The sequence below is a fragment of the Trachinotus anak genome, unplaced genomic scaffold (assembly GCF_046630095.1).
Source record: "Trachinotus anak isolate AG129_WGS33_773 ecotype Australia unplaced genomic scaffold, CSIRO_AGI_Tana_v1 ptg000002l, whole genome shotgun sequence".
Taxonomy (NCBI): domain Eukaryota; kingdom Metazoa; phylum Chordata; class Actinopteri; order Carangiformes; family Carangidae; genus Trachinotus; species Trachinotus anak.
This window is the reverse complement of record NW_027273853.1, coordinates 28,155,553-28,183,221: the sequence shown is the minus strand read 5'-3', so window position 1 is coordinate 28,183,221 and position 27,669 is coordinate 28,155,553. Positions and strand designations below refer to the sequence as shown.

Genomic DNA, 27,669 nt, shown 5'->3' with positions numbered 1-27,669 from the left:
GCTACGCCCCTGTCCCCCAGATATTTAAATGACGGCTGACCATGAGAGTGACGTTTACTGTTGCCGTAACAACGTGTAAACTCCGCTGTTGCGTGGTTACCAAGCAAACTTTGGAAGCACAGTGTTAGCTGCGCTGCTAACTCAAAATCTCCCCAAATAAGTGAAATAAAACAGAAACGGGATTAAAGAAGAAGTTTGAACGACCGACGGTGGGACGCTTCCTCGCCGTGTCACCGCAGCTCACGGTGGCCGATTTAAAGCGCCTGAGTCCGGTTTCAGCTCCGAGAGAAAGCTAACAGCTTAGCATTAGTCGGTCAGTTAAAGCTGCCATGGCGGAGCAGAGAGAAGATGAAGAGCAGGAGGTGACAGGAGAGGAGGAGGACACGGCGACAAGCCCACCTTCAGGTGGGAGCACAGGTGCAGAGGAAGAGCCGGGGAGTGGTGGAGAAGAGGTGCAGGCCGACAAGTCGACCCCAGGTGAGGCCTGTTTGACCCCAGGTGAGACCTGTTTGACCCCAGGTGAGGCCTGTTTGACCCCAGGTGAGACCTGTTTGACCCCAGGTGAGGCCTGTTTGACCCCAGGTGAGACCTGTTTGACCCCAGGTGAGGCAGGGTGAGAGGCTAGGCTGTCCAGTTTGACCTCAGGTAACTCCAGGCTACTGGAGGCGCAGACATTGTTTAATATTAAATCTCTAAGCAAACGTTAAAATGTACCATCTGCTAATTGAAATGCTACATGCTAGATATTTGTTGGACTCTTCCAAATACATAACTTAATGTCTTCATATTTTTGCAAATTCAAATTTGAATTTAAAAAAAAAAAAAACTGGAAGAAAAATGAAATTTTCAAAGAAACTCTTGCTTAATCTGAGTAATTCAAGACAGTGAAGTGCAGCTTCTTCAACCTTAATTACAGCTGCAGACATCCAAAAATGGCCACCTAAGTGTAGTGTTTGACAGGTATAACTTTATTGACATTCAGATGTGTCTTCTTGTCTTCTGGACTGTGCAGATGTACTGGAGGAGGTGGAAGACGCTGAAACTCAGGCTGATCTGCCAGATGACACAGAGCAGCTCGAGGAGTCTCAGACGGCAGAAAATGCTGGGAACTTAATAGAAACTGGTGAGATATTATCTCAAAGATCCTGCAGCTGATACATGACAAAATAAGACAGTGTGATGAAAATGAGTTATGGATGGTTTAATTTGGTTTTCTCTGGCACAAACCACTACATACAAGGGCCCAACTGATACTGGATTTTTGAGGCAGAGAGACATTTAAGAGAGTATCGACTGATATTCATAGTTGTTTTGTTGTACCTGTAAGTGTAATTTTTTATCACGTCATGTTTTTTTGGTAATCTTGTCTGGACTGGACAGACATGCTGAGGATGGAGGAAGAAGCTGAAACTCAGGCTGGTCTGCCCGATGAGACAAAGCAGCTTAGGGAGACTCAGACAAAAGAAAATGTTGGAAACTCGACAGCTACAGGTGAGAATCTGATGTACAGATTTTAATAAAATATGAACTGGATCTTAAAAGTCCTAAATATCCTGTATCAGATATCACTCACAATATAAATCAACATAGACGTTTACATGATTGAACAAATATGCAAACCCCAAAGAAAGAACATGTATTTCGTAGATTAGATGTTTGTTTGTTTTTTTATTATGTGGCAATGGTGATTTTACTGTACATTTTATTAAGTAAATTTAAACTTTTGTTTAACATTTTGATATTCAACAAATTTCATCTAGTTTTCAAGTTAGTTTTAACATTTACCTCATTGTACTATACTGTTTATTGATATTGATATGGGCTCCAAAAAAAGCTGTTGTTGCCAAGGTAACAAGTAACTGGGGGCCAAAAAACAGCATAATACGTGTGAAGAAGATCATGAAAAGAAAAGGAAAATAAAATAATATGTTACTTATACAATGACAATAACAAGATGTTGTGCATAAAACTGAGGGATGATCTAAGATAAAACATGAAAAATGCAGGTACATGTTTCTCTAGTGGTTGTGAACACTCATCATCACACTGCTCCTGATGCTGATAGGATTCATTCAGTTTGTCCAAATGAAATTCTGTTGATTTCTATATGACAGTATTTACATTGTAAAGATCAAACCTCAGACTTTGCCTCACTAAGAGAGATCTGTTGACAGTGTGACACACTCACAAATCAATTGGTCACAGATTTCTCAGTTTCATTTTATTTTCAGATTGATATAATACTGAGGCTCGATATAAACATGCCAACAGAATCCAGATCATACTCAAGTGATCTGAACCTGGCAAATAATTGATATATTTGTGGATGAAGCGTAGGCAGTGAAGTACCTAAGATGTGTTTGTGCAGTTTCTAGGTAACCTGACACAGGATTTATGCACCATGACGATCAATACCTTGTTCAAGCTCTAACACGTGGATGAACACGGTGGAGATGTATGTGGAAAAGCTCACTCACTGTCTGAGAGTTTATCAGTCTAAGTTTAATGAAAAATGAGTGAATATAAAATTTTCATAATCACTGAAATCATGTTATAAGTAATAAAAGGTCATAAAAAACATAAAACATAAAGACATGACAGATTTCAGAGATAAACCTACAGAATATGACTGTGTGTCTCTGTACGACATTGCAGTGAAGGTGGTGCTGGTGCCAGAGGGTCATGTGATGACGGTGGCGTTCGCCATCGGTCTCAGCATTCAGGAGCTGAAGTGTCACCTCGCCTCGGAGCTCAGACTTCCTGCGGAGGTGCTGCAGATCTCTCTGGATGGTACGTCTGTTTCTCCACCTGCAAACACTGAGACATGTTGTTTTTCTGGTAGGTGAAGGGTTTGAAGAGTTGTGAGAGTGATGAGTATTGTGATGAGAGTGATGAGTAAATTGTGGTAACCATAAAATCCTAGCTTGACAAAAAAAAACAAACACAAACACAGTCATTTTAGTAGAACACTAAGTTTTAGTGTTGCCACCAAGACACGTGTTCCCAAACTTGTTTCTCTCTTGCTCCTTCTTTAGAAAATGTCAAAATTTAAAGCCACTGCCGCCCTGAGCCAGCCTACCTTTAAACTGCTTTCAACTAATACTGTCATCCCAGAAAAGAAGAAGAAAACTGAATTTGTAACTTTAAAAAGTGGCCATTAGAGCTGCAGTTCAGAATAACACAAACTTTAAACTGATTGTGCCTCATGGGGGAGCAGTAAAACTCAACAACCAAATGTGAGTCGAAAGACTAATTACCAGTGTGTGGTGTTGTTTTCCAGGCAGGGTGGTGGAGGAAAAGCAGAGCCTGATCGAGCTTGGTGTCCGGCCTCATGGCTCCACCCGGCTGGAGATGAGCTCCACCGACCCGACCACCCACCCACTCCGCCCCCTTCGCCCCCCAGAGCATGACAACATGCAGGATGTCATCACTGTCCGAGTCCAAACAGGTGTGAACACCCCCCGCCCCCTGCCCTGTCTCTTACATACTGTGTGTGTATTATGAATTGTTATAGAGCAGTGGTGGGTAAAAAGCAACCCTCCAACAAAATATTTGGCCCCCAGGTTTTCTTTTTATATTTTGCATCAAAACTTTTACATGATTTTTGTAAATTTACAGTCAATGATGAAAATACAAATCAATGATTTGTGTCTTAAAAACAAATTGGTTTCAGTCTAATAGAAATTATCTTTTGATCAGCTCTTTTTTTTGTTTTACATCTTCTTCAGGTCACTGTTTATCTTATGTCGACAGCCAATCAACTGTATCATCAGTGTACATGAGTCATTTTTATTTAATTTATAGTCAACAGAATTACAACAAACTACAAACTTTCAATAAACTCCGACACTCTGACAGCACATTGACAGCTGAACACATCTCATCAGTCATCTCTCTGGATTCCAGATGACGGAGGGTTCCAGGAGGTGGTGGTGGAGATCGAGCGTCTCCGCCAGCAGAAGGCCTTCATGGGCGGCTACAGACACCGGCTGACGGGGGCAGAGTACCACCATGCTGCGGTCCAGACCCTGCCCAAGAGGAGACCTGACAGAGGAGTGGTCGTCTTCAGCCGTGACACACAGGTACGGGACAGAGCCTCAAAGAGAAAATATCTGTGTTAGACATTAATAGAAAGTAAGACACAGTCAAATTAGAAAAATGTGGTTAAAATCTCACATCAGCTGTGGAGACCAGAACTGCAGCCTGAAGCTGAATGTGACAAAGGTCACTCATTACTGCACAACAGTATTCTCATTCAGGCATGAACATGACACATATGTGCAAATTAAACGATTTAATTACAGAGAGAGAGGAGGAGGAGTGTGAACGAGCTTCTTGAACCAGAACACACGAGACGAATGTTCACAGACACCCCTCTCTGCTCAGCCAGGCTTTACTGTGATTAGTTTGATTCTCACTTTGTGACAATATCAAAACCCTACTGCATGGTTAACTTCAAATCAACATGAGTATTTTACATCAATGCTGATCATTTTCCAAATCATCCATCACTTTTCAAATCGACTTCTCGACTTCACAACCACAGCATGACTGTGCTGCACTTACTAAAGGCTCACCAGGCCAGTGGTTCGGGTTGAGGATTTTCCCATAATTTAAGAATCCTTGCTTCCTGAGAATAAATCACCCTTATCCTAAAATTCCCAGGATATCTTATAATAATTTTGATTTTATTTTAATTTTTATGTAGAATTGCATGACCAGTGTTAGTCAAACAGGTCCTCTTAAAAGTTCATTTTCTTTGAGGTGGAAAAAAAACACAAAAGAATGGTGTCTGCGTTTCTGAATAAACCACCAACTTTGTTCATTTGATCTAAAAAACATTTTCCACACAGCTGAGCTTCAAACTGCTCTTTCAGTGAGGAAAATGAAAATCACAAAATGCCTTTTCATGCACTTTGAGTTTCAGCTCTTTTCATTTTGCTCACATCTGTTACAAGTTGAGATCTCTGAGACATGAAGGCAGAGTCTGTGATGGACTGATTCATGTCTGAGTCTCTTTCACTGGTTTTGCAGAAATGGCTCTGTAGTGATGTTCTGTTTGTTGCCCATGTGGCACAGCATCATCAATCTTTTCATTGATTATTCAAATCTCCTGAACTGGTGACACGATCAGTCATGGAAGGCAGTAAAGGTCAAATAATTTGTAACACAGCAGCTGTCCTCGTGAAGAATCCTGAGTCCTGTCACATTTTTATTTACAGCAGAAGATCAGATAATTGTTATCATGTTTTTCTCCAGCTCAAATGTACATTGTGTACTTTTAAAAGGAATACAGGGGAATACAAAGGAAAAGGGACACACACTAATATAAGAAAGAAAAGCATCATAAAACTGAATAAATATAACTTCATAATGATTTATTTGCTGTTGTGGTGCAGCATGAAAATGCTGCAAACCTCAGATGCAGTGTGACATGATCCCGGCAGGTAATTATTTTAAAATCACAGGAAATCCTTCAGCCTTGATCAGAAAGGAGAGATTTTTTTTGTTGTTGTTTTTTGTGGTTGTGGTGTAGTTGTAGTTGTGGTAGGAGACACCTAGTTCTCAGTACATGTGTGTGCCTTCATCAGACGGATGTAACGTGTGACTCACTCACCTTCACCTTCCTGCAAGCATGTCACCTCTCCACACAAATATCATACACATGCACACACACACTAATGAGATGTCGGTGGTTGGCTCATTACAGAGGTACATACATGAAGACACACACCACTGCAGTAATGAGACCTCTGTGTGTGTTGCTCTTTGATGTCATTGTCACTGTGATGTGTTGACCCGTCACCCCAGTAAAGACTGTTTACACATCACAGAGAAGCAGCTTTCTTTCTTCTCAGCTCTTATTTCTTGTTCCAGCATCATCAAATATGATCCACGCTCATTAAAGGATTTATTTGTTAGGGAATCAGGTCACATTTACACGTCTTTCTTCCATTTTAGTCATCATTTCCCTGATTATCTCCATCAACCTGAACAGAAAAATAAATATGAAAAAGAACGGCACCAATGAGATACAAGAAAATAAATGTATAATGGTGATGGCAACCTGTACAGTTTGTCTTGATGGGTTGTCACAGCACAGAGATCTCTGACTCTTGACTCTGTTGCTGTACAGTAGTTGTCTGGCTGGAGCTGATGCATTTGTGATTGATTTTATTGTGAACTTCAAAGTTCTTTCTTTAAGTTCTCAGTTACAGTTACCAGTTGCAAACTGGTTTCAAACCAGTGATTTACTAAATAAGACTACACCATTAAAACCTGGGCAGCCAGGATTTGAAGCCCCAGCTAATTTGAGAATCAGGAAGAACTTCTGCTAGATCAGCTGTTTGTTTGATGTGAAGTTTGAACAGGGATCCTGACACCAGAACCTTCAACGATCTGGCTGTAGAACAATCAGATGGATATCTGGTGGGTCAGAAATTTTGCTCTTAACATTAATGATGGTTCTTTGGGCTACCCATTTTTGGAACCCCTGGATTATTGTATCTACCTTCAGATCTGAATCATATTTGTGTTCCTCAGTATGACACATGGAACCACAAGCCTCATCAACTGGTGCAAAACACTGCACCACAACTGCTGTTCCAGATGTGACTGGATTCAAATTAATGAATTTATCCAGTGACTTAAGTTCAAAGCTCAGACTCTGATTGGCTGCTTCATAGCTTCATACAACATCGCTCTCCGGGACTCGTAGATGACCTGTCTTCTGAAGTTGTTAAGGATGTTTATTTTTAGCTGAAGATTTTCAGCTCAGCGTTTCTCATTTGTTCTGATGATTCAACCAGGTCAGTCGCCCTCCATGGTGAAATTACTGTAACTCTACCTGCTGAGCTTTTGTTTTAGTTGTTGTGGTGTCTGTGATCTAGTAATGTTAATAAGAGGCACTTATACAATTAGTAAGAGCTAAATGCATCTAAAATGTGTGTACTGTCCTTTGGGAGATGAGAGAAAGGTCATCAGTAATTAAATGTTTGACCGAGTTTAAACACATTTTTTTTCAGGCTACTCGAACATCATCAATCTATGTCACACACTTGAGAAATGTATAATGTTACCCACCAGCTCATCTTTCCGGCAGTGAACCTCAATTAACAGCCCGAAGCCTGTGACCTCAGCTGTGGCCTCACGATGTTCACAGCCGCCCTGCTCCTGTGCATTACGCAGCTCATCCATATCAGCTCACAGCTAATGTCAGGGTCTGTCTGCAGGGCAGGAAGCTCATCTTTACTCCGGCAGAATCACAAGATGTTATTGATATTTCCGCAGTTTTAGTCACTAAGAATTTTTCTTCACATTGGTTACCTGTTTTAGGTACCTTAAAATTTTTACCATGGAAACTCATCTGTCTCAGATCCCTCAGTGCAAAGAAGGATGAATGGAGATGAAACATCAGCCACACTCAGTTTTGTCAAGATGTGTAGAGAAAAGCATCTTTGTTCTTTAAAATTCAGTCTGTTGGTCTGTGTGTCTGTGTCTCTGTCAGACGGTAGAGCTGAAGTCTCAGGCCCAACAGTGTCCGATTAACGTCTCCACCCAGATGACCGGGATCGGCTGCTACGTCTCCTGTATGAATGACAAGCTGGTCACCCCTGGCAACTACATCACTGCTGAGGAGTACCACAACAGGAGGCTGAGAGCTGTGGGTGAACATGTGATTATACTTCATAAAATCATTTTATACAAAAAGTTTGGTCTAATGTACATAAAGGCAAAAAGATGTATTAGTTTTGGTGGTTACATATGACAAACACAAACCAAACAGCCCATACAGGCACAAACATCCAGATCTGAGCAGACTGATGTGACATTATCCATCCACAATGTGATCACACAAAAATTGTTAATATTAATACTGCAAAATTCACATATCATATGTTCTCTACCTTAATTTAACAGTTGGTCCATGTACAATTCCAGTTTGATCATTTTAAAACACCGCCGTTTTTCTTCGTTCTTCAAAAGTTGACAGTTTGAAGCTGAAGGAGTAACTTCGCATGAAAGTTACTTCTTGTGTGAAGATGATTTCCCACCCTCATACTGACTTCAGTGTGGATAAATACACTCTACACAGTGTAATGACAGTGTTTATTTAACTGTGAGTCAAAACTAATAATCTGAGGTAGAACTGTTCTATATATTCTTATAGATAAGAAAATATATTAAACTTTGGGTTATAGATTATGTATTTACAGTGTATGTAATATACACACACACTATACACTAAAACAATAATATATATATATATATATATATATATATATATATATATATATATATATATATATATATATATATATATATATATATATATATATATATATATATATATATAAAGTTGGAAAGAATACCATGATACAGAATATAGAATAATAATTAACAAATTTAACGTTTACAAGGAGGATATTTGGACTTGTTTGCTGCATTTTGTTCCCCTCCTGTGCTGCGTTGACCTTCTTCTTCTTCATCATCCACCCAGGTGATCTGTCTACAGTCGTTTGCTCGGCGCTGGCTGGCCCAGCAGGCGGTGGATCAGCTGAGGAGGGAGCGGGACCGGCGGCTGGCCTGGCTGGAGATGCAGGAGAGGCGGAGGAGGGAGGAGAAGGAGGAGCAGCTGAGAGACCGCCGACAGCGCTGGTTGAGCCCGCAGAGGAGGGAAGACTTTAATCTGCTGTACCACGCCCTGGAGAGTAGGCGGGGGGGGGGGCTCACTCCATTGGTCAGGTGTAAGTGGAGTTGATGAAAAATGTTTAAACTGTGTGTGTTTCAGAGTGGAGGGGTGAAGAGGAGCAGCGGATCAATTCGTCCCTGCAAGGAGCTGAGAGGAAGGCCGCATTCTGCTTGCTGCTGGAGCAGGAGACTCGGCTCATCGCCGCCATTGGATGCCATCGCATCGCCGTGCAGAACAACAACTACGACAAAACCATCAGGTGCTTCCTCGACAAGGTCAGAGGTCACTGCTCCACCTCCGAACCCAGCACTCTCAGTCAGACCAAAACAGTTTTTATGTCTAATTAAATATTCCTACAAGTTGTAGGAGTCGTAGTAGTTGTGGTTAGAGTAGTAGTAGTAGTAGTAGTACTAGTATGGCTGTAAGTGGTGGGAGCTGTTGTGGTCATAGTGGTGATACCAGTGTGCTGGAGTAGTTTAGACATTGTAGTAGTTGTGGTGTTGTTAATAATGACACTAGATGGTTAACACAAGGTAGCAGGTGAATCCTGCATTTTGGCATGAAAACATAAATCTGTTGTACACCACAAAAACTCACACACATACACAATGCTTTGCTCTTACTTTCCTTCTGTTTTATTTATAATTTTTTAAATTATTATTATTATTTTATTCTTTATTTCATTTTTTCTGTAATATACTTTCAGTTGCTATTGTTATTTATCATATTTTTCATTACTGTCAGTGCAGTTCTTTAAGAATAAGAGCCTAAAGGGTAAACGGGAGGTGTTGGGTGGGGCGGTGGGAGGGTATGGGGTCGGACATAATAGGAGCATTTTATGTCATTGTATTTTTCTGTTTATAATGACTCCTTAAATCCCAATAAAATATATTCACAAAAAATAGTGACACTAACATAAGTAATAAAGTAAAGTAGTAATGATATTGTCAGTGGCTTTGGCAGCAGCAGTTATATTATGAGTTATAGTAGTAGCAGTGACAACAGCAGTAATATTAGCAGAAGTACCATCAGCAGTACTAACAGTATCCCGCTGCGTGTTTCAGTCTGCGGCTCCTCATCAGTGGCGAGCAGCAGACGGTCGACTGGTCGAGATGGACAGTCAACACACCATCAGAGCCAGAGAGCTGCGAGATCTGTACAACAACGTCACCCTGCCAGCTGTCAGCCAGGAGCAGAGACTGAACATCCTGATGATACTCAAACACACCGTCAAGGTACCACACAGACAACATTACTCTAAAGATAACCAGTCATCGTCTGGAGTCCTTTAGATTCAAAACATTAGATGAAACGCTATAAGTGACTGTGTGTAGTGGGTTTAACTCTGCATCGTATTGTATAGTGGACAAGAACAACGTTTCCCAGAATGAGAAAGGGATGTAAAGCTGTAAATGTAAAGCACATACAGTTAAAAAATAATAATTGCTCAACATATTCACTTCCATAAGACTGTATTAACAACAGTTGGAAATATAAATCAATAATGTTAATAGTACTCTTTAAAATAAAAGTTTTTCGCTTAATACACAGCTTTACAAAGACATTTATGATGTCCTGTTTGTTTACATGTCAGTACAACAGTTATTGTTTTATATGAACATCACTGTTACAGGTTTTATTATGATTGTCTGTATCCTCAATGTGCAGGAGCACGAGTGTCAGCTGACCTGGGACATCATGGATTTGATTGACAGGGAGGTGGACCTGATGACTAGGGGAGTTAAGGCAGCCAGTCTGGAGGGGCTGAGGAAGAGGATCTGCACTCTGCTCCTGCAGTACATTAAAACACCAGCGTTTAACCCCGAGGTGGCCAAGCTGCTCAAGGTGAGCACAGAGCCCTGCTGGTCTGAGATTACGTTTTAGACCGTCTTGGATATAAGTAACTCCGTACAATCTAAAATCTATCCCAGGTTCCCCAGAATTCCTCCCAGCTGAAGAACGACATGTTCCTCTGCCACAGCTGTCATCGCTACCTGCGATCCGCCAACTTCAGCCCGGCTGCCAGCACCCGTCTGAGCGGTCAGTGCCGTGACTGCGTCAGGCTCGACAACATAGCTAGATCCCGTGATGACTTCTCCTGCTACAAAAACATCCTGAGGAGGCTGAGGGCCGATGAGCAGCAGCTCAATGAGGATGCCAAGATCCCCTTCCTGCTGCAGGTGATCTGCTGCATTTGGCCTTCACTAAGAGGATTCACAGGATTATTTTGTTTCCTGCACAGTTTGCTGTGATGTTTTATAGTGCAGATTCCTCAGCCCTGACACCAACATGTGTGTCTTCTCAGGTGGAGGACGTGCGGTACCTGGTGGAGGTGGTCTGGGCATCCCGCTCGGCCTTCCATGCCAGCAGCGATCTATACAACCTGGTGTTTGCCCGCTGGGAGCGTAAGAGGGACTGGAGCCCCTGGAACTGCATCCTCCTGTCCAAAGAAGAGATTTCAGCTCACCTGGAGGTGCAAGATGTCCACAAGGTTTGTCCACGTAAACATTTACACTCACATCACATGTGGACTTATCTCTACCTGGTATCATGCCTCTGTATGTAAATACATTAGCTGGAAAATAGCGTCCGATCACATACCCATGCTTTTAACATTGAGTTCATAAACGTTCTTATTATCTCCATTCTGCCCACAATGTGATTGGGATTTGGTCAAAGTAACTATTGTCAAATGTTGAATGGTCACCTTAAATATATACTCATAGATTTTTGTCTAGCTCCCAATAATAAAAAAAAATAACAGCTGTTTTCTACTACAAGAGGAATTCATTAACTTTTTAAGGAACTGAGAAACTTTTTCTTGCATCAGACTAGAAGAACAGGGCACCAAATGTAGTTCCTGGGCCATTGGAAAACAGCGGAAAAGCATAAACTTTAAGCTGGTATAATCTGTGCTCAGCAATCATTCACACCTTATTTATGTTATCTTAGCACTGGCTACCTCTGGCATCACTACTTCCTTATAGAGTTCCTGGGTTTAAGTATTTGCAGGAAAGGGCCATTAAATACCATCAGTCCCTGGTTCCTATGGTTGAAACACAGGTAGTGTCTGATTTTCTGAAATGGTTCCTGGGCCCCTGGAAAAATTCCTGCATTACAATAAATAATTTTTTTGTCAATGTTTTAAACTATGTAAAGCCTTTTTTTTCCCTTCAGATTTTGAATGTCAGTTTTCCTGTTAAAGGATAAGTCTGGTTATTACAACCTGGGTTTTATTCTGGTTGGCTTTTTTGTGTTAAATTGAAGTTCTTGTTAGTCTTTGAAAGGTCAGATCTTTTAGTTATCCATGAATAGATAATACACTGTCACATTTATTGTGAAAACTGATATGTACTTCCCATTTCGGTCACTTTGGTGAGTTGTCTTTCTGTTTGTCTGGTCAAACATAAAAACAGTGGGTAAAGTGCTTTTGACTCCATCTGTTGCACAGACTGACTCTCCCTCCTGTGTGTGTGTGTGTGTGTGTGTGTGTGTGGTCAGGCATATGAGGCGACGTTCATCCGCAGAATCGAACATAAACACATGCTGGCTCGACGCCACTTCAGCCAGATCCCCGTCATGGCCGAGTACCTGGACTCTCAGCCAGATGCTACCCTGGGCAACCAGCTTGTCTCCAAGTCCATCACCGTGACAGTTAAGCACGCCACCGACACCTCCGCTCGTTAGCTCGTCAAGAAACACCCTGTGGTCTTTTTCAATCTGACGCTGTTTCCTCTCCCCCAGTACTGTCTGTCACTTTCTAAAGTATTCTGTCTGAAATTGAAAATAAAGGTCTCGATGGTTTTATTCCTGCTTTTGACTCATGTAAATTAATTTTGTTTTGGGTGCTTTTATTTTGAAATAGGATGTTGTGACCTTTACACACTGTTTTTAGCCAAGGATCTTGAGAGATAGTCTTAATTTTAATTGTTTTCCAAAAGCATTGTAATTTAAGGCTTGAAAGTGAGAACATAGAACTGATTTCCAAGTCATTAGTGCTTAAAAAATTTTATTCTAATATATTTTTTTACAGATCGTATACCCCAGGATAGTTCATCCATTAAAAATCAGTGAAATGTTTTTGCAACAACAAAAAGTAGAACAGTTAAAAACCATCACAAATTATATCTAAACCAACATGTCACTGCAGTGGAAAGTGAAGAGAGCAGTGCCGAGTAATTTGTCCATTTCAAATGCCAAGACTCACTTTGCACTTTTCAAGAAGGACAATGTATCACTGAAATAGCAAATAATTTCATTTAAAACTTAAAATTCAATCATATCTTCAATCGTAACGTTTATCATTTGATTATAACTAAAAACTATAAAAGCGCAAAATATTCAAGGAATCTTGAGAAAATCAGAAATTGAGATATTTCCAGCTTTGCCCATGTCCATCTACTGAACTCTCTGGTATGTTTCAGGGAAAATAAATCTCTTGCATTTTGATAATCTGAGGCGTTAGCCAGGGGTCAAAGGTTACGAATAGAGTTAGCAACTGTTTAACGGGTCCTCTCAGGACTTTAAGATAAGGAGTTAAAGGATACCAGATGTTCAAGGAGCAACTTCAAGAAATGAATGTTCACTTTTTCAGTTTCTGTGGAGATGAAAAGACAAATCACACTGTACTCTGTTTTTATTTATTTATTTATTTTATCCATAGTCTTTCTCTTCCTGTGACGTCCAGCGAGCACTGAGATCCATTAAAGGAGGTTTTAATAGCAGTGATGTATAGAGATGCTTTCACACCCAGAGAGCCCGAGGTGGCAGCAAGGTAATTTCCCAACACAATGTCATTGTCTAAGTTAATACCATAATAATACCATAATAGGCATAATGAAAGATTTCAGTTCATATAATGGATGTTTTTCTGAAGAGGATTTCAGCACATTACAGCACAGAAGGGCACAAGTTTCACTTATTTGAAAAAATGTCCATCTTAAGTTTGCAATGTACTGTTGTTGCCTCCATCCTTTATTAGTTTGTCACATTAGGTTACATCCTGTGTCCCTGACTTTTCATAGTACTAGTACACACACTGTTTCTATTTACAGGTCTCAGTCCAGGACATGTTCAGTCTAGCTTAGCACAAAAGCTTGAATGTAGGGGGAACCTGTGAGGTGCTTCATGGAGTTCCTCTGAAACTCCCCGGAAAAACAGATGGATTTTTGAGGATGCAAACCTTTTACACACAACCAGTCAAACTTAAATATTAACGCATTTATATTGCCACAGAAGTGTAAAGATAGATTTAAGTGTGAAATCCACGAATAGTGCCTCTTTGAAGTGCCATAAATTACAGGCTGTGTCAGAGTATTATTTCACCTTTGTGTTGGTACAGAGATAACCGCCAATTAGTCCAGTCTCTTGCTCAATAAAACTCCAGCAGATAGGGACACATAACATGCGACCTCAGTTTGTCTCAGGACATTTTTCACATACAGCAGGTCTAGACTGTTCTCTTTACAATATCGATTACAGAGACCAACAGTTCCCACCATGAGCAAGCACTGTGAGAAAGAGGTCAGCAAGAGAAAGAAAGAAAGAAAAGAAATCCTGCAGATGTTGAGTGAAGGACTGTGGAACTATCGCAGCATTGCCCTGATTGCCCTCACGCCGCTGCTGCTGCTTCCTCTTCCTATCGTTGTTGGGACAAAGGTGAGTCTCCAGAGCAGACCAGTGCAAAGGGCAACAACAATAGAGTGAAATATGTTGTGTGTAATATGTATAACTTTGGTAACACTGAGTCTGTTTACTTTATAGCAGCGTACAATTGATACACAAACTTTTCCACCTGCCACTGAAGTTTTTATGCACAAATTTAACAAGGTGCATGAAACAGGTGCCTGGAAACACTTTGAAGAAGTTTGAGACAAGCTGGTGAGGGAAGAGGAATATGTCACAGCTCAAGAACAAGAGTTTTTTTCTCATGAAGTGGTCAAGACGAAACCAGAGCTGACAGGAGAATGAACACATCCATCGTCATTTTCTTCATTACACCTGTAACCCCTCAAGTGTCAGAGATAATAATAATGAAAACGTAAATGTCATCAAACAATATAAAACAAGAGGGACACCCATGAGAAATGAAAATCTTTCTATGTCAAGCTGATGAATGCACGCACCCTTGTTTGTTTCTTTACAGTCATGTCAAATTATAAATGCAGTATTATCTGTGTGTTTTGTTGCTGTAGGAGGCAGAATGTGCATTTGTGTTGCTGCTGATGGCGACGTACTGGGTGACAGAGGTGATTCCTCTGTCCATGACTGCCATGCTCCCCGCCATCCTCTTCCCTGTGTTTGGCATCATGAAGTCCTCCAGCGTGAGTCCATCTCTCTGTTAGCAGAGCAACTTGGTCTTCTTCAGGTTAAGGCAGCTGTAACTGATATTTCAAATGAGAAGTGTGAAAGTTGTCGCTCGTTGTGATGAAGACAAAGAGACCAAAAACAGAGCTAAAAGGGAGGAGTGATTGTACGGTGTCCAGATTAATGTTTCTTCATAACTGCTGGATGTGGAAAAAAGCTAATGTTCGCTAACAAGTTCACTATATTAACTGAATAGCTGATGATATGTGAATATGTTCATCACTTGTTTCTGCTGTTACTGCAGGTTCAAAGAAAAAAATCTCTAATTATTAAAAGTTGCTTATCTCAAAGCATTTTCATGATTTATTAAGATAATCGAGACTAACAAAGAAATGAATAATTATTCTGGCTATAATATTAACTAAGAACTATTTTCCAGCTACATTAGCTAAACTGCTTGGTAACATCACAATGCTTCTGTCCTAACAGCTATTTTTCCTCACGTTATATTGACAAAACTGTAGCTTAATGTGTCCTCCTTAAAAAATACATCCCGGCTGGGAGCTGAACTAACTCTTTTTAAAACATGAGCTAACTTTATTTAACATAACCCTGCTTGTAGCTATTACAATGGCAGAAAAAAAGGAACTTTTAAGTAACTATTGAATATTTACCTGCATGCACTTGTTTTTATTTTATGCATTTGTTTATTTATTACTTATCATTTTTGTCGTTTTTGTGATGTATTTTCCCAGAGTTCGATTAAAATTATTGGTCTAAAATTGAAACCATTGTTCCTCCTTTAATATTCTCTACTTGTGCAGTATTTTTTTGTTATTACTCTGTCTCTCCTCCAGGTGGCGAAGGAGTACTTCAAAGACTTCCACTTGTTGCTGGTGGGCGTCGTCTGCCTCGCCACGTCCATTGAGAAATGGGGTCTCCACCGCAGAATCGCCCTGAGGCTCGTCACCATAGTGGGAGTCAACCCTGCATGGTGAGCACCACCCTTCTCTGCCGTTGGATGCAAATTCATACTTACAGTCATACATTCATTCATAAAGACACAGATGGAGACTGGAGTTTGTGGACGTTCCTGCTCTCACGTCCGTGTCGTCGTCTCCAGGTTGATGTTGGGCTTCATGTCTGGCTGTGCCTTCCTTTCCATGTGGGTCCAAAACACCTCGGCCGTTATGATGGTGATGCCCATCGTGGAGGCTGTTCTCCAGCAGGTCCTGAAAGCAGGGGAGGGGCGATGTTCCGGCGAAGACAACCCCAACCTCCAGCTGGATGGTACCTGGTTTTACAGAATGTTTACAGACACACACTCAAGAAATATCTGTAACTCAGATTATTTGTACTTTCCACTGTTTTTTCTACATAGGGCTGGGTGTCCATCTTCAGAGAGGGAAAAGTTTCTGTAACACCACAGTGTTGAAAAGTGACCTTGAACGCCTCATCAGATATATAATCTTGTTTACTGATCAGATAATTACAGATTGATGTCATCATTTCACCAGTTTCAGACGATGTTTAATTCAAAATTCTTCAACAGGTATTTTGTTTAGACAACATTTAACATTTCAGAGCTTTGGCAACTTTAAATGAAACAAGATGAGGTCAAAATCTTGTATATGACTGGACTGCATCTCATTTGTATTTTTTCTAGTTTAAGCTGGTTTCAGCCCTTAAGAGAGAAAAGTTATTCATGGTCTGTTATTTTTTGCAGAAATTGGCGGCCATATTGAAAACAGGTAAGCCACAGATTTTTTTGTAATGTTCACTGTTGTAAATTGTTCATATCTCTACAGAAACACAACTGTGCTGCTCTGTTGCCTTCACTGTCCCTCTGGGTTCTGGTTTTTCTCAGTGTTCTCTGGGTGTGAGTGTGATTCAGTATATCCGATACTCAATAAAACTACATTCCTCTGTTTCTCAGTGACCAGAAGGATCCAGATGTTCCTGAGGAAACCGTCACTCGTGTTCAGATACAGCCGGTGTCACGGTCTGCTGCAGCTCAGGTACATAAACTACTGCACAAATAAATCAGTTTGTTTTTGTCATATTGCTACTGCTACTGTTACTACTAATTACTGCTGTTGCTGCTTTTAGTGTCACTGCTATTAATACTGGTACTACCTCTACTACTACTACTGCTGCTGCAATGACTATTAATACTAGTGCTACCATTGTTACTGCTAATACTGTTGCTATCTTTACCACTTTACCACTGTTACTGCTGCAAGTACTACCACTGGTCCTGATACTGCTACAGCTACTACTGCTATTTCTACTTTCAGTATCTACTACTGCTGTTGCTGCTACCTCTGGTACTCCTGTTACTTCTACTGCTGCTGCTACTACTACTGCTTCTGCAGCTGCTGTTACCACTGATATTACTGCTTCTGTTACTACTACCACTACTCCTACTACCTTTACTACAGATGCTGATTATGCCTACTTATTTACTCCTTGCCAACTACTTGTGTCTAATGCTGCTTTTGTTGGGTAATTTACCCCTCTGTGTTGTCTTGCAGGCTGCATTGTGCACGCCTGAGGCTCCCAGCAGGAGCAAACAGGACCTCATGTTGTGTAAAGCCATGTGCATCAGCATGGCCTACTCCTCCAACATCGGAGGCATCACCACGCTGCCAGGAACCGCGCCCAACCTCGTCTTCTTCGAGTACCTCAACCAGTGAGTGGTCACAGGCTGACAGAGAAAATACAAAAGGGCAGGAATGAGATAACAGAAACACCTGTGAAGGCATCTGAGGAAATATACAAAATTAATAAAAAATATGTTGAATAGTGTTACCAGAAGATTTAAAGCCTTTGTCTGCATTTTAAAAAATCTATTAGATTTGCCTCAGACACTGTCTTTACATGCAGGATTTACCCAAACTGCAACTGCGTTAACTTCGGGAACTGGCTCTTGCTGTGCCTGCCCATCAGTGTTATCATGCTGCTGCTGACATGGATGTGGCTGTACTGGCTCTTCATTGGCTCAGAGTGAGTGTCAACACAGCATCTGCACTGCCAATCACCTCCGATCTCCGAGCTTTTATTTATTTTATTTAATAATCTGTGTGTATTGTGTTGTTTGGTTCTTTCTTACCAGTTCCTACCTCTTGTCTTTACATCAGCTTTATTGTTTCATTATTATGACTGTTATCACCTTTTCAGTATCATTTCTGTGTGTTATTGTTGTGGAGGTACAATACAGTCCAAGGCCACTATTTTTCATCATTTATCCTTTTCTGCATATTGAAGAAAGTCACAAATAGAAATGACATCACACATGTGATCCAAGCACACAGAGGATAGGGTGCTACTTAAATGTAATTTTTTAAATAATCAGGTTTAATTTGAAACTTTTCTTGATGGTTTAATCTTTTAAACCTTTTAAACTCAAATTTCTGATTAATTTTAAACTGCCAGTTTAGGTTGTTCACTTTAAAAATGATTGTAGTTATTTTTACTGGTGTTTATATTATTTTGTTCACCCAATTTATATCACTGAGGGTGGCCTAAATAACAGAAACACCCATAATGCAGTACATAAATAGAACAATTTGAAATGATAAAGATGTCTAACTGTGTATACTCCGACATACAGAACATTGCTCTTAGTGCAGCGAACAATAGACACCCCGAGCCCTGCAGAAAAATAACTGATCTTAACTTAAATTTGCTGTTGTGAGATTTTCAGTATTGGCACAAGTACACAAGTTAAAACACAGAAATATAAACTGATTTCTTGGCTAAACTGAATTTTAATATCAGTTTGACTTAAGAATAAACCATAAAATAACAAGAATAAAATAGCAGAGACAGTAAATGTGAGTCATCCAGTTTGGATCTGATAAACATTTGATATCCGCTTTCATTTCAACACAACCTGAGGCTAAGACATGAGTGTCACATTAATGTTAGCATTAGCAGTGTGATGGTGTCAGACGGGTTAATGATGAGCGCCGCTGACCGTCGCACATGCTCAGTAATCTCTTCATTAACTCCTCAGCACTGTGTGCTCCCAGTCTGCTCTCAACCAATCACAGTCAATGATTTAGTCCACTGTGTATTTCCCTGTCACCACCGGTAATATAATCTGTCTGTGTGCACTGGACACACACACACACACACACACACACACACACACACACACACACACACACAGCTTCAGGTTCCTGTGGCGATGTGGAGGAGAGAAGTCTGAGAGAGAGAGAGCAGCAAGAAAAGTGATAGAAGAAGAGCACAAGTCACTGGGACCCATGAGGTGATCATTATTCATTCATTCATTCATTCATTCATTCATTCATTCATTCATTCATTTAGTCATTCAGTCATTTATTCATTCATTCAGTCAGTCAGTCAGTCTGTTCAGTAATTTGTTCATTCATGTCCATCTCCCTGTTCCTGTCAGTCAGTTATAGGTTATTTATTTATTAATTCAGTCTGATGTTCATCCAGTCATACATTCATTCATATATTCAGTCAATCTAATCTGTTTCTTCATTCATTTCCTCATTCATTTATTTATTCCATTATATTTTGATGTACTCATCCACTCAATGTTCTGTCATAAGTTCAGTCAGTCATTCATGCATGAATTCATGTATTTATTATTCACTTATATGTTCCCACATTCATTCATACATTTATTCATTGATATATTATATGTTCATTCATTCATTCATTTCCTCTCATTGTTGCCACCACTCATACATTCAGCTATTCTGTCAGTTCATATGTTCATTCAGTCATTTTAAGTTTTATGTTCATTCATTCATGCATTCATTGATTTATTAATTGTTATATGTGCCTACAGTAACTGAATAAATACATTCATTCATGCATTCATTATTTATTCATTTACTCATTCATTCGTTCTGACAGTAATTTCAGGTTCATGCATTCCTTCATAGATTCATAGATTCATTCATTTCTGGCAGTCAGACAGTCATATGTTTCTACATTCATTTATCCCTTTATTCACTCATTCATCCGTTCCCTCCCTCCAGTTCTCAGGAGATCTTCACTGCGGTGGTTTTCCTGGTGATGGTCTTGTTGTGGTTGACCAGATCTCCAGGGTTCATGCCGGGCTGGGCTTCTCTCTTCCCTCAGTGAGTCACATTCATTCATTCATTCATTCACTGTAGTTTACTTTGACTCACACACACTGTGTCCTGCCGCCAGAAACACTCAACTAATGCTGAAAATAGTCCTCAGAAGATGCAGTGTTTCCACATGTGTGAGTGAATAAAACCTACAGTGGTCCTCTGTGGTCGAAACCATTTTTTTAATGAAACTATATTATTACAGTTGTTTTTATAGATTTACGTCCTCAGCTGGAGACGGTGGGCATGGGAAGTACTGAGAGATGGACTGACATGTTATTGGTTTTGGTCTTTTCAAGGGATTTGTAGACAATAAAATAAAATATAGAACAACCAGACTGATCCTTTTGGAAACAACCACACTGAATATTTAGTTTAGTGGAAATAAAACATGTTTTTTCCTGGTCTTGTGTTGAGCAGCCACTCAGGCTACATCAGCGATGCCACCGTGGCTCTGCTGCTGGGTCTCCTGTTTTTCATCGTGCCTGCCTACGGACCCTCCAGAAAATATGGTAACTATATGAAATATTACACTTGAGCTTGCCTGGTTAGTCTACTGTGAAAACCACATTCATATCATTCATATCATAATAAAAATGTGACCAGTTGAAGACCTGTGTGAACTCTGCAGGTAGACAGCTTCTGTCTTTTTGTAAAGATGTTAGCAGTCTGTTTTTATTCCTCCATCCAGAGGCCGTGATCTCCTGGAGGGAGTTCCAGGCCTCGATGCCGTGGAAAGTGGCCCTGCTAGTGGGTGGAGGCTTCGCACTTGCTGAGGGCACAAAGGTAAGCTGCATCTGTCAGTGTGAAAATTAGACTTTTAAAAAAAAATGTATTTTTTTTTTTGCTTTGTTATATAGAGACAGCAGATAGTGATGGGGGCCGCTGCAGTTAGGACTCAGCCTACCAGGTCATCCATCAGGGCGCCCCATGAAACGTCGACTTTATACATCCACCATAGACTCCTCATGAAGAACTAAGTGATTTAATAAGATTTTTCATTTTGCACAAATGTGCCAATTCTGATGAAAAGCTGACAGCCTTTATGAAACAGTATGTTAACTCTTCCAAAAGGAGGACACCCCTCTGAATACTTTGAATGAGTATTTCTACATTTAGGGGAGAAGATCAATGCCTATCTCATGTTTTTCCACTAAATGTAACTGGAAACCTGGAGGAACAGCTAGTCTGGCTCTGTTCTGAGGTAACAAAATCAATAAACACCCCAAAATAAATACTTCCGAAGACACTAATGAGCAGACCAGTCTGAAGTCTGAGACTTTAAAGACAACAGTGATGCTGTTATGCTGGTCCGGTAAGTTGTGTTAAAACCCAGGCACGCTCACTAGCAGCCTCCTATAGCTCATTATAAATGGAAGGAACTTTAATGTAAATGAGTTTCCAGCCTCGCTCACATCGACACCACAGCATGACAGCATGACGACATTTTCTCACTGAACCCTGGTGGTGTCTGGTCATTCATCATCCGCTGAGGTGTAGAGGTGTCACAGTCTGACTCCCAGCTCGTCCTGCCTCACCTGTTTGTGCTGCTCACAGCACTGAAAAGACACATTTTAAAAGATTAACAGCAAAATGTCTTTTCAAAAACAGTGTGCTGCTCTCTGGATAATACACAGGACACACTGGAGACAGTTTCACAGGGATTCTTTTTTGTAAACAGTTCCAATGAAAACTCAGTTCTGTGGATAATTCAGGACAGCAGGTTTCGAGGAAGAGGCTAAAACCATAAACATTCATAAAGACCGGTCCACAACCTGTTCACTGATTGTTCAGTTATTATGTGTGTGTGTGTGTGTCTGCAGGAATCAGGCCTGTCTTTGTGGGTGGCCGAGCTGCTGACACCTCTGGGTGATCTGCCAGTCTTGGCCACGATTGCCATTGCCTGCATCATCGTCACCACGGTAACAGAGGTGGCCAGCAACGTTGCCACCATCACCATCTTCCTCCCCATCCTCTCTCCTCTGGTTGGTTCTCACGGTGTGATATACACTGCACAGACGCACGCTGTGTTTTTGGTTTTTAATGCCTTCAGTTAACAACAGTTCCAGGTGATCAGACATTAAATCAACTACACAATTAGGAAAAACTTTATATGCCTTAAAAGAGGATAGTACAGTGCTTCTTACAACACAGAGGCTCAGATCCTCTCTTCTGATTGGCTGACTGACCTGTTGTTACTAGAGCTCCAGAGAGAACCTGAGAGAGGAGATGTAAAACTACACTGAGATGGTTTTTGGTTCTTAAAACCACAGATATATCTTCTGATGGAGATCAACACTTCAGATAAAACATAAAAAAAACTGTAAAATATATTTAGGTCTGGATCTCAAAACAAACATATACAGTTACACAGACACACAGATCATTTACCTACGTTATACATTTTCACATTTAAGAAAAGTCTGTGTAAGCGTGAGCGTAAATACATAAGTACAATATTTCAGAGAAAAAAGAGAATGTAACTTCATATTTTAATAGATGAGTATATATCAGGTAGATATTTATGTTTGTGTGATTTGTCCTCAGGCTGAGGCCATCCACGTCAACCCGCTGTACGTCCTGATCCCCGCCACCCTGTGCACATCCTTCTCTTTCCTACTGCCAGTGTCCAACCCGCCCAACGCCGTCGTGTTTGCGTATGGACACATCAGCATCATGGACATGGTGAGTCCCTGAAACAGGTTTGTTGACAAAAAAGCAGTTATTATTTACTCTTCTGCTGCAGTGCGCATAAAGTCAATATGAACTTCAAATCAAACATAACATCTGTGTGTGATCGTCACTGCAGGTGAAGGCGGGGCTTGGTGTTAATGTGATTGGCTTCCTCTCCGTCCTGTTGGCTGTGGCGACATGGGGAGTTCCACTATTCTCTCTGGATACATATCCTGACTGGGCACCAGTCCTCCCTGGTTTTAACTCCACAACACCCTGACGATGGGTGTGGTTCTTAATGTGTGGCTCTGGGACCTCCTGGGGTCTCTTCAGGGTGCTAAGGAGGCATCTAATTCTGGTCTGTTAATGTGTATTTACTCACTGAATGCTGAGAGTATTTACTGTATGTATTGCTGTGTAGTGGTTTTACTGCCCCCTCTCCACCAACAGTACCACAATGAACTGATCCTAGTATCCAAAACCTGATACACCTTATCTCTGTGTGCCATAGTGCCCCCTTGTTGTCCAAACACTTCAAATCAAATGACTTGTTCATCCATCACCACTGTAGTGGATTCAGACTCAGTCACACACACACACACACACACACACACAACCTGTCCTGCTGCTGGAAAAACTCACACCAAATATCAATCAAACACAGAGTGTCGATGAATCCGCTGCTGAAAATAGTTCCAATAAATGAACTTCCACCTGTTTGAGTAACATTTATAGAAGCTGCAGTGCCCAGCTGTTTAAGGAGGTAAAGATATCGGCCGACAAAGTGAAAACTCTTTAATTTGTGTACATGTATTTATTATAGATAGTGATTGATGAACATTTTCTCAAACTACTGAATGATAAAATACTAATTTGTCTGAGTCATGATTTTATACAAAACCTGATTATTTGGTTACAGTTATTTTTGATGTTATTGCTTTGTTTTTGTTTTGTTTATATTTGGATTGGATTTTACAAAAGCTGTTTCTGTTAGTAAATAAAGTTTGAATGAAAATGAATGAATATACACAAGCGGCAGCGACATTGTACACTGGATCAAACTGAAAACAAAACATCAGTAATTAATCAGTGATTAAAAACATTAAGTTGTTGAGCTGCCCTGTTCTTTCAGTGTGGCAACAGCATCACACACACACACACACACACACACACACACACACACACACACACACACACACACACACACACATACAGGTTGTGTGTCCAGATATTTGTTGCTTTGTTGCTGTATTTAAAGCTCTAATTTGACTGATGAGTGGAGAATACGCAAGAGAAACACTGACCTCTTGTGGCCACAGCATCCCTGAGGTACATCGTCTGAACACACACACACACACACACACACAATATTATTAACATACAAAATTGTGAAAGTAGAAGTGGTAGCAGAACAATAAAGTAGCATCAACTGTAGTACTATGAGGAACTCAAAATTGTACTTAATTCAGTACAAAATGTATTTATTGTATTTACAACAACTAACTACAACAATAAGCAAATAAAGAAAATGAATATATATATATATATATATATATATATATATATATAGCATCTGCATATGATCAAATAAGTCTTAGAAAAACTATAATGCTTTACAGGTACACTGTGCCTTTACAAAATCAGCACAAAAAAATGATTAAAAACATAAAAATACAGTAAAATAAAAATCCCTCTGATGACTTGAACAGAGTGGGAAAGCTGGTCTGTAACTTTTCCTTTTATACATATTCACTCTAACTTTACATCAGATTCTACCTTAACTGTCCTCATTGTTTTCTCAGTATTTTATGAGTTAATTTGTCCGTAATTTTCTTTTAAATCCTATTTTTATCTTTGATATTTTGAGGGAAAATGCCTTCAGATGTCTAACTCTGACTCGCACCTCATTATCAACGTTTTCCGTCCCTGCTCTGGTCAAAGATTGTCTGTAGAGAAGAGGTGTCACACAGTCGGTGAAAACTTCACTCTCCTGGGCTCATGGCTGATGCTCACTGTGCTTTTCCCAGAAATCATGAGCAGATAAGGTGTGGTGGAGCGTTTGTCTCCATGTGTTCATCCAGGTTGTGAAACTAAAGAGGATGATCTAAGGAAACAACTGAACTATGTCATTTTACAGAAATAATTTAGGCTTTATTGTCATCTATAAACCACAGGACTACATACAATGAAATTCCTTTCCTGAGGCATTCACAGTTAATTCAATTAAATCTAAATTAAAAGTATATATATATTATATTATATATAAAATGTCTTTAACATATGACGTATGGCAGGTTCCAGTTTGACTTGCAAACACCTGTTGGGAAGAATAAGGCTGTCTTAGTAAAAGTCCAGTGTTTTGTTCAGAACGAGACTTTTCATGCGAACACCGAGCAGGAAACTGGACTGAGTGTGTGGACACTGTGTGTAGTGATGTGAAAACAGATCAAATGCAGTGTGCACACCTTGTGATTCCCTCCAGCACGTGTCAGCCCCCTGAGGCTGCACTCACAATTTCAACCTGAGGTAATTAATGAGGGTGGGTCCAGTTCATGGCAGCAGCAGAACTCAGACATGCTCATAGAAGATCTTACAGCAAAAACCCAACTCTGTAAATACATTTATTAGAATTACATCAGCAGATTGATACAGTTTTCATGTCTGTGGCACAAACACAAGACTACAGCCAGCAGCCTGCTAGCTTAGCATAGCACAGAGAAACTAGCTAACTTGACTCTGCTGGCAAAACCAACCCGAGCTGAATTTTTACTCCTTGTAAATATTAGTGAAAGAAGACGGAAGCGTCAACAGGTGTTTGTCTCACAGCCTCAGACGGTGAAGAAGCATATTTCCTGAAATGTGAAACTGTTTCGAAAAGGTTTTGCCGGGCAGTCGAACCGCAGGGAGGCTGTGCACCGGCCTCTGTCGGCCGGCGGTGCCCGGGACTCTGGAACACAGGCAGAGTGAGACCTCCTGACTCCTCCCATCTCTGTCGAGCTACAGGTTGCTCACCTGTGTGAAGGAGCGCGCGGACACGGGGGCCATTCCCACACAGTCGTCCCCGGTGCGACGGAGCCAGCCGCCCCCCTCCCCGCGCTGGAGCCCGGCGGACCGCTCGGGTCGCGCCTCCACACGCAGCCCCTCCGCGGCGGGGCCGAGCTCCGGGTCGAGGTGCAGCCGTGAGCGCCACGTCGACTAAAACAAACGAACTACAGCTGGAGCAGGTGTTTACAGGTGTTCCTCTCCTGCCCCGCTGCCGCCCTGAACCATGCTGGACCCGTCCTCCAGCGAAGACACCGGCGGGGAGTCCGACCCAGAAGTTGTCCAGGAGGCGCCCAGGAAACCGGCCGCCTCCTCGCCGGGGAAACCGGGGAGCAGCGGCCGGGCGGGCGGCCGGCGGCCACGGTCCGCGGCCCCTGGAGGCGCCCCGGGCAAAGGTGCGACGGACGGCAGCGCTACAGGTGAAGACGAGGAGAGGAAGGAGCGGGAGAGGATCCAGAAGGAGGAAGAGGAGAGGAAAATCAGGCTGCAGATTTACGTGTTCGTCCTGCGGTGCATCGCCTACCCGTTCAACGCCAAGCAGCCCACCGACATGGCCCGGCGGCAGCAGAAGGTGAGTTTGTGCCGCACCTGTTGTCCGGTACCGAGGGAGCCGCTAGCGAACCTCCGTTCAAAATATGTCAATCTAAAGCTGATTCCTCAAATGTGCCAAAATATTTAAAGCACACACTAAAAGCTTGAGTCCTCCGAGATTCCGAAGGAGCTGCCAAACTATTCGGCTCATATTTGCTCCACCATGGATCACTTATTGCAGCACAGTTGGTACTTAAGGATTCGTTCTCCTGTTGCCTCCACATTGTTGTCACACCGAAATACTCCCTGGATGGCGACGACCACCACTGGGATCCAAATGTAAAATCTGAATAAAAAATAAAAAATAGCGCTGCACAGTGTGTAAAATTAACCCCGAATTCATGATATGCTTGGCTTCTTTAATGCTACGTCTGTCAGTTATTTGTTCTGTGTATATCTGTTTGATTAGTCAAATGTCAACCTTAAATTGATAGAAATCCAAAAGAAATCTGGCATTGCCACTCTGTAACATGAGTATTAACACATTCAAGCCAGGCTTCCAGTCATGCAGCTCTCATCAATCAGGAATTGGGGTAAAATACCATCTCCGTAAACCATAACCATTACAGAAAAATAATTAAACTTACTGAAAATAAATTTAAATTGAACTTAGCTTAAGCTCAGTATAATAGGCATTTTTGTATGTACGTACATAAACAAATTTAAACACTTACTGGGTTTTCCTTCCCTTATAAAACGCCCTCCAATGTTAAAGCTATGTATGTTTGCACACTATAACAACTTTGCATTGATTGAGAATCACAGCAGTGTACATGAGGGTGGATCTGTATTGGTTAAATAGCCTGTACGTTACAGAGCTAGTAGTTCAGTCTGAAGTCATGTCTTTTTTTATTTTTTGGAGTCTGTGCCATGACTGCATTGGACTGCAGGATGCATTGAAGTGTCAGCCTTGGCTACAACACATTCAACAGCCATTCAGCTGATTTGCTGAATAGCCTTCCTTGGGTTTGTGTGTGTTATATCCAGATGAATGCGTCTCTGCTGTGCTGGAGGGCAGCCTGGGCCTGCGAGCTCTCACTAATAAAGCGAGCAGGGAAGCCAGTTAAGACTGGAGAACCCCCATGTTCTCCCATCCCGCTGGGAAACTTGTTAATGATTGCCTCATGGTGTTTCATTTCAATATGCAGACGAGGCGTTTTCAATCACCATGTATGTGTGTGAGTGATGAACCTGCTCTGACAGAAGGCGGACGTGGGAGTTTATTTGTGCACAAGTGTAAGATCAGAATAT

At 41.1% G+C, this 27,669-nt stretch overlaps 3 protein-coding genes and 1 long non-coding RNA gene across 17 annotated transcripts in view; 3 read left to right on the top strand and 1 right to left on the bottom strand.

Annotated features, from left to right (window-relative positions):
- The first annotated feature begins 50 nt into the window (after nucleotides 1–50).
- On the top strand, nucleotides 51–12,505 carry iqub (IQ motif and ubiquitin domain containing). 4 transcript variants are annotated; one of them, XM_071460120.1, is made up of 15 exons: nucleotides 51–498; nucleotides 562–582; nucleotides 1,013–1,123; nucleotides 1,381–1,491; nucleotides 2,656–2,790; nucleotides 3,281–3,448; nucleotides 3,907–4,082; nucleotides 7,508–7,663; nucleotides 8,501–8,711; nucleotides 8,792–8,967; nucleotides 9,757–9,927; nucleotides 10,361–10,537; nucleotides 10,624–10,872; nucleotides 10,998–11,183; nucleotides 12,194–12,505. In XM_071460120.1, the coding sequence occupies exons 1-15, from the start codon at nucleotides 330–332 to the stop codon at nucleotides 12,377–12,379; spliced, it is 2,403 nt and encodes an 800-aa protein (XP_071316221.1). In that variant the 5' UTR covers nucleotides 51–329; the 3' UTR covers nucleotides 12,380–12,505. The 4 variants fall into 4 exon arrangements, with proteins under 4 accessions (XP_071316221.1, XP_071316239.1, XP_071316230.1 ...); XM_071460138.1 differs by lacking the exon at nucleotides 562–582 and having other exon boundaries at nucleotides 52–477; XM_071460129.1 differs by lacking the exon at nucleotides 562–582 and having other exon boundaries at nucleotides 52–498.
- Nucleotides 12,506–12,630: 125 nt separating this feature from the next.
- Nucleotides 12,631–23,899, top strand: slc13a1 (solute carrier family 13 member 1). 2 transcript variants are annotated; one of them, XM_071460160.1, is made up of 16 exons: nucleotides 12,631–13,466; nucleotides 14,174–14,350; nucleotides 14,887–15,015; nucleotides 15,856–15,992; nucleotides 16,122–16,288; nucleotides 16,725–16,749; nucleotides 16,935–17,016; nucleotides 17,533–17,690; nucleotides 17,885–18,004; nucleotides 19,173–19,271; nucleotides 20,017–20,118; nucleotides 20,533–20,624; nucleotides 20,804–20,898; nucleotides 21,936–22,097; nucleotides 22,660–22,797; nucleotides 22,922–23,899. In XM_071460160.1, the coding sequence occupies exons 2-16, from the start codon at nucleotides 14,192–14,194 to the stop codon at nucleotides 23,063–23,065; spliced, it is 1,809 nt and encodes a 602-aa protein (XP_071316261.1). In that variant the 5' UTR covers nucleotides 12,631–13,466; nucleotides 14,174–14,191; the 3' UTR covers nucleotides 23,066–23,899. The 2 variants fall into 2 exon arrangements, with proteins under 2 accessions (XP_071316261.1, XP_071316272.1); XM_071460171.1 differs by lacking the exon at nucleotides 22,922–23,899 and having other exon boundaries at nucleotides 21,936–22,110; nucleotides 22,660–22,782.
- Nucleotides 22,668–25,597, bottom strand: LOC139607491 (uncharacterized). Its single transcript, XR_011684865.1, has 3 exons — nucleotides 25,251–25,597; nucleotides 24,090–24,123; nucleotides 22,668–22,805 (listed from the first exon to the last, which is right to left on the bottom strand). It is a non-coding gene; the product is annotated as an uncharacterized lncRNA (long non-coding RNA).
- A 60-nt stretch (nucleotides 25,598–25,657) lies between these two features.
- The window catches only part of cadps2 (Ca++-dependent secretion activator 2), a 186,456-nt gene continuing 184,444 nt past the window's right edge, over nucleotides 25,658–27,669 (top strand). For 2 of the 10 annotated variants that reach the window (XM_071460078.1, XM_071460094.1), the window contains exon 1: nucleotides 25,658–26,398. In XM_071460078.1, the coding sequence (XP_071316179.1) occupies nucleotides 26,054–26,398 (345 nt within the window). In that variant the 5' untranslated portion in view covers nucleotides 25,658–26,053. The remainder of the gene's footprint in view (nucleotides 26,399–27,669) is intronic. The other 8 variants (XM_071460068.1, XM_071460099.1, XM_071460092.1 and 5 more) reach the window with 6 other exon arrangements.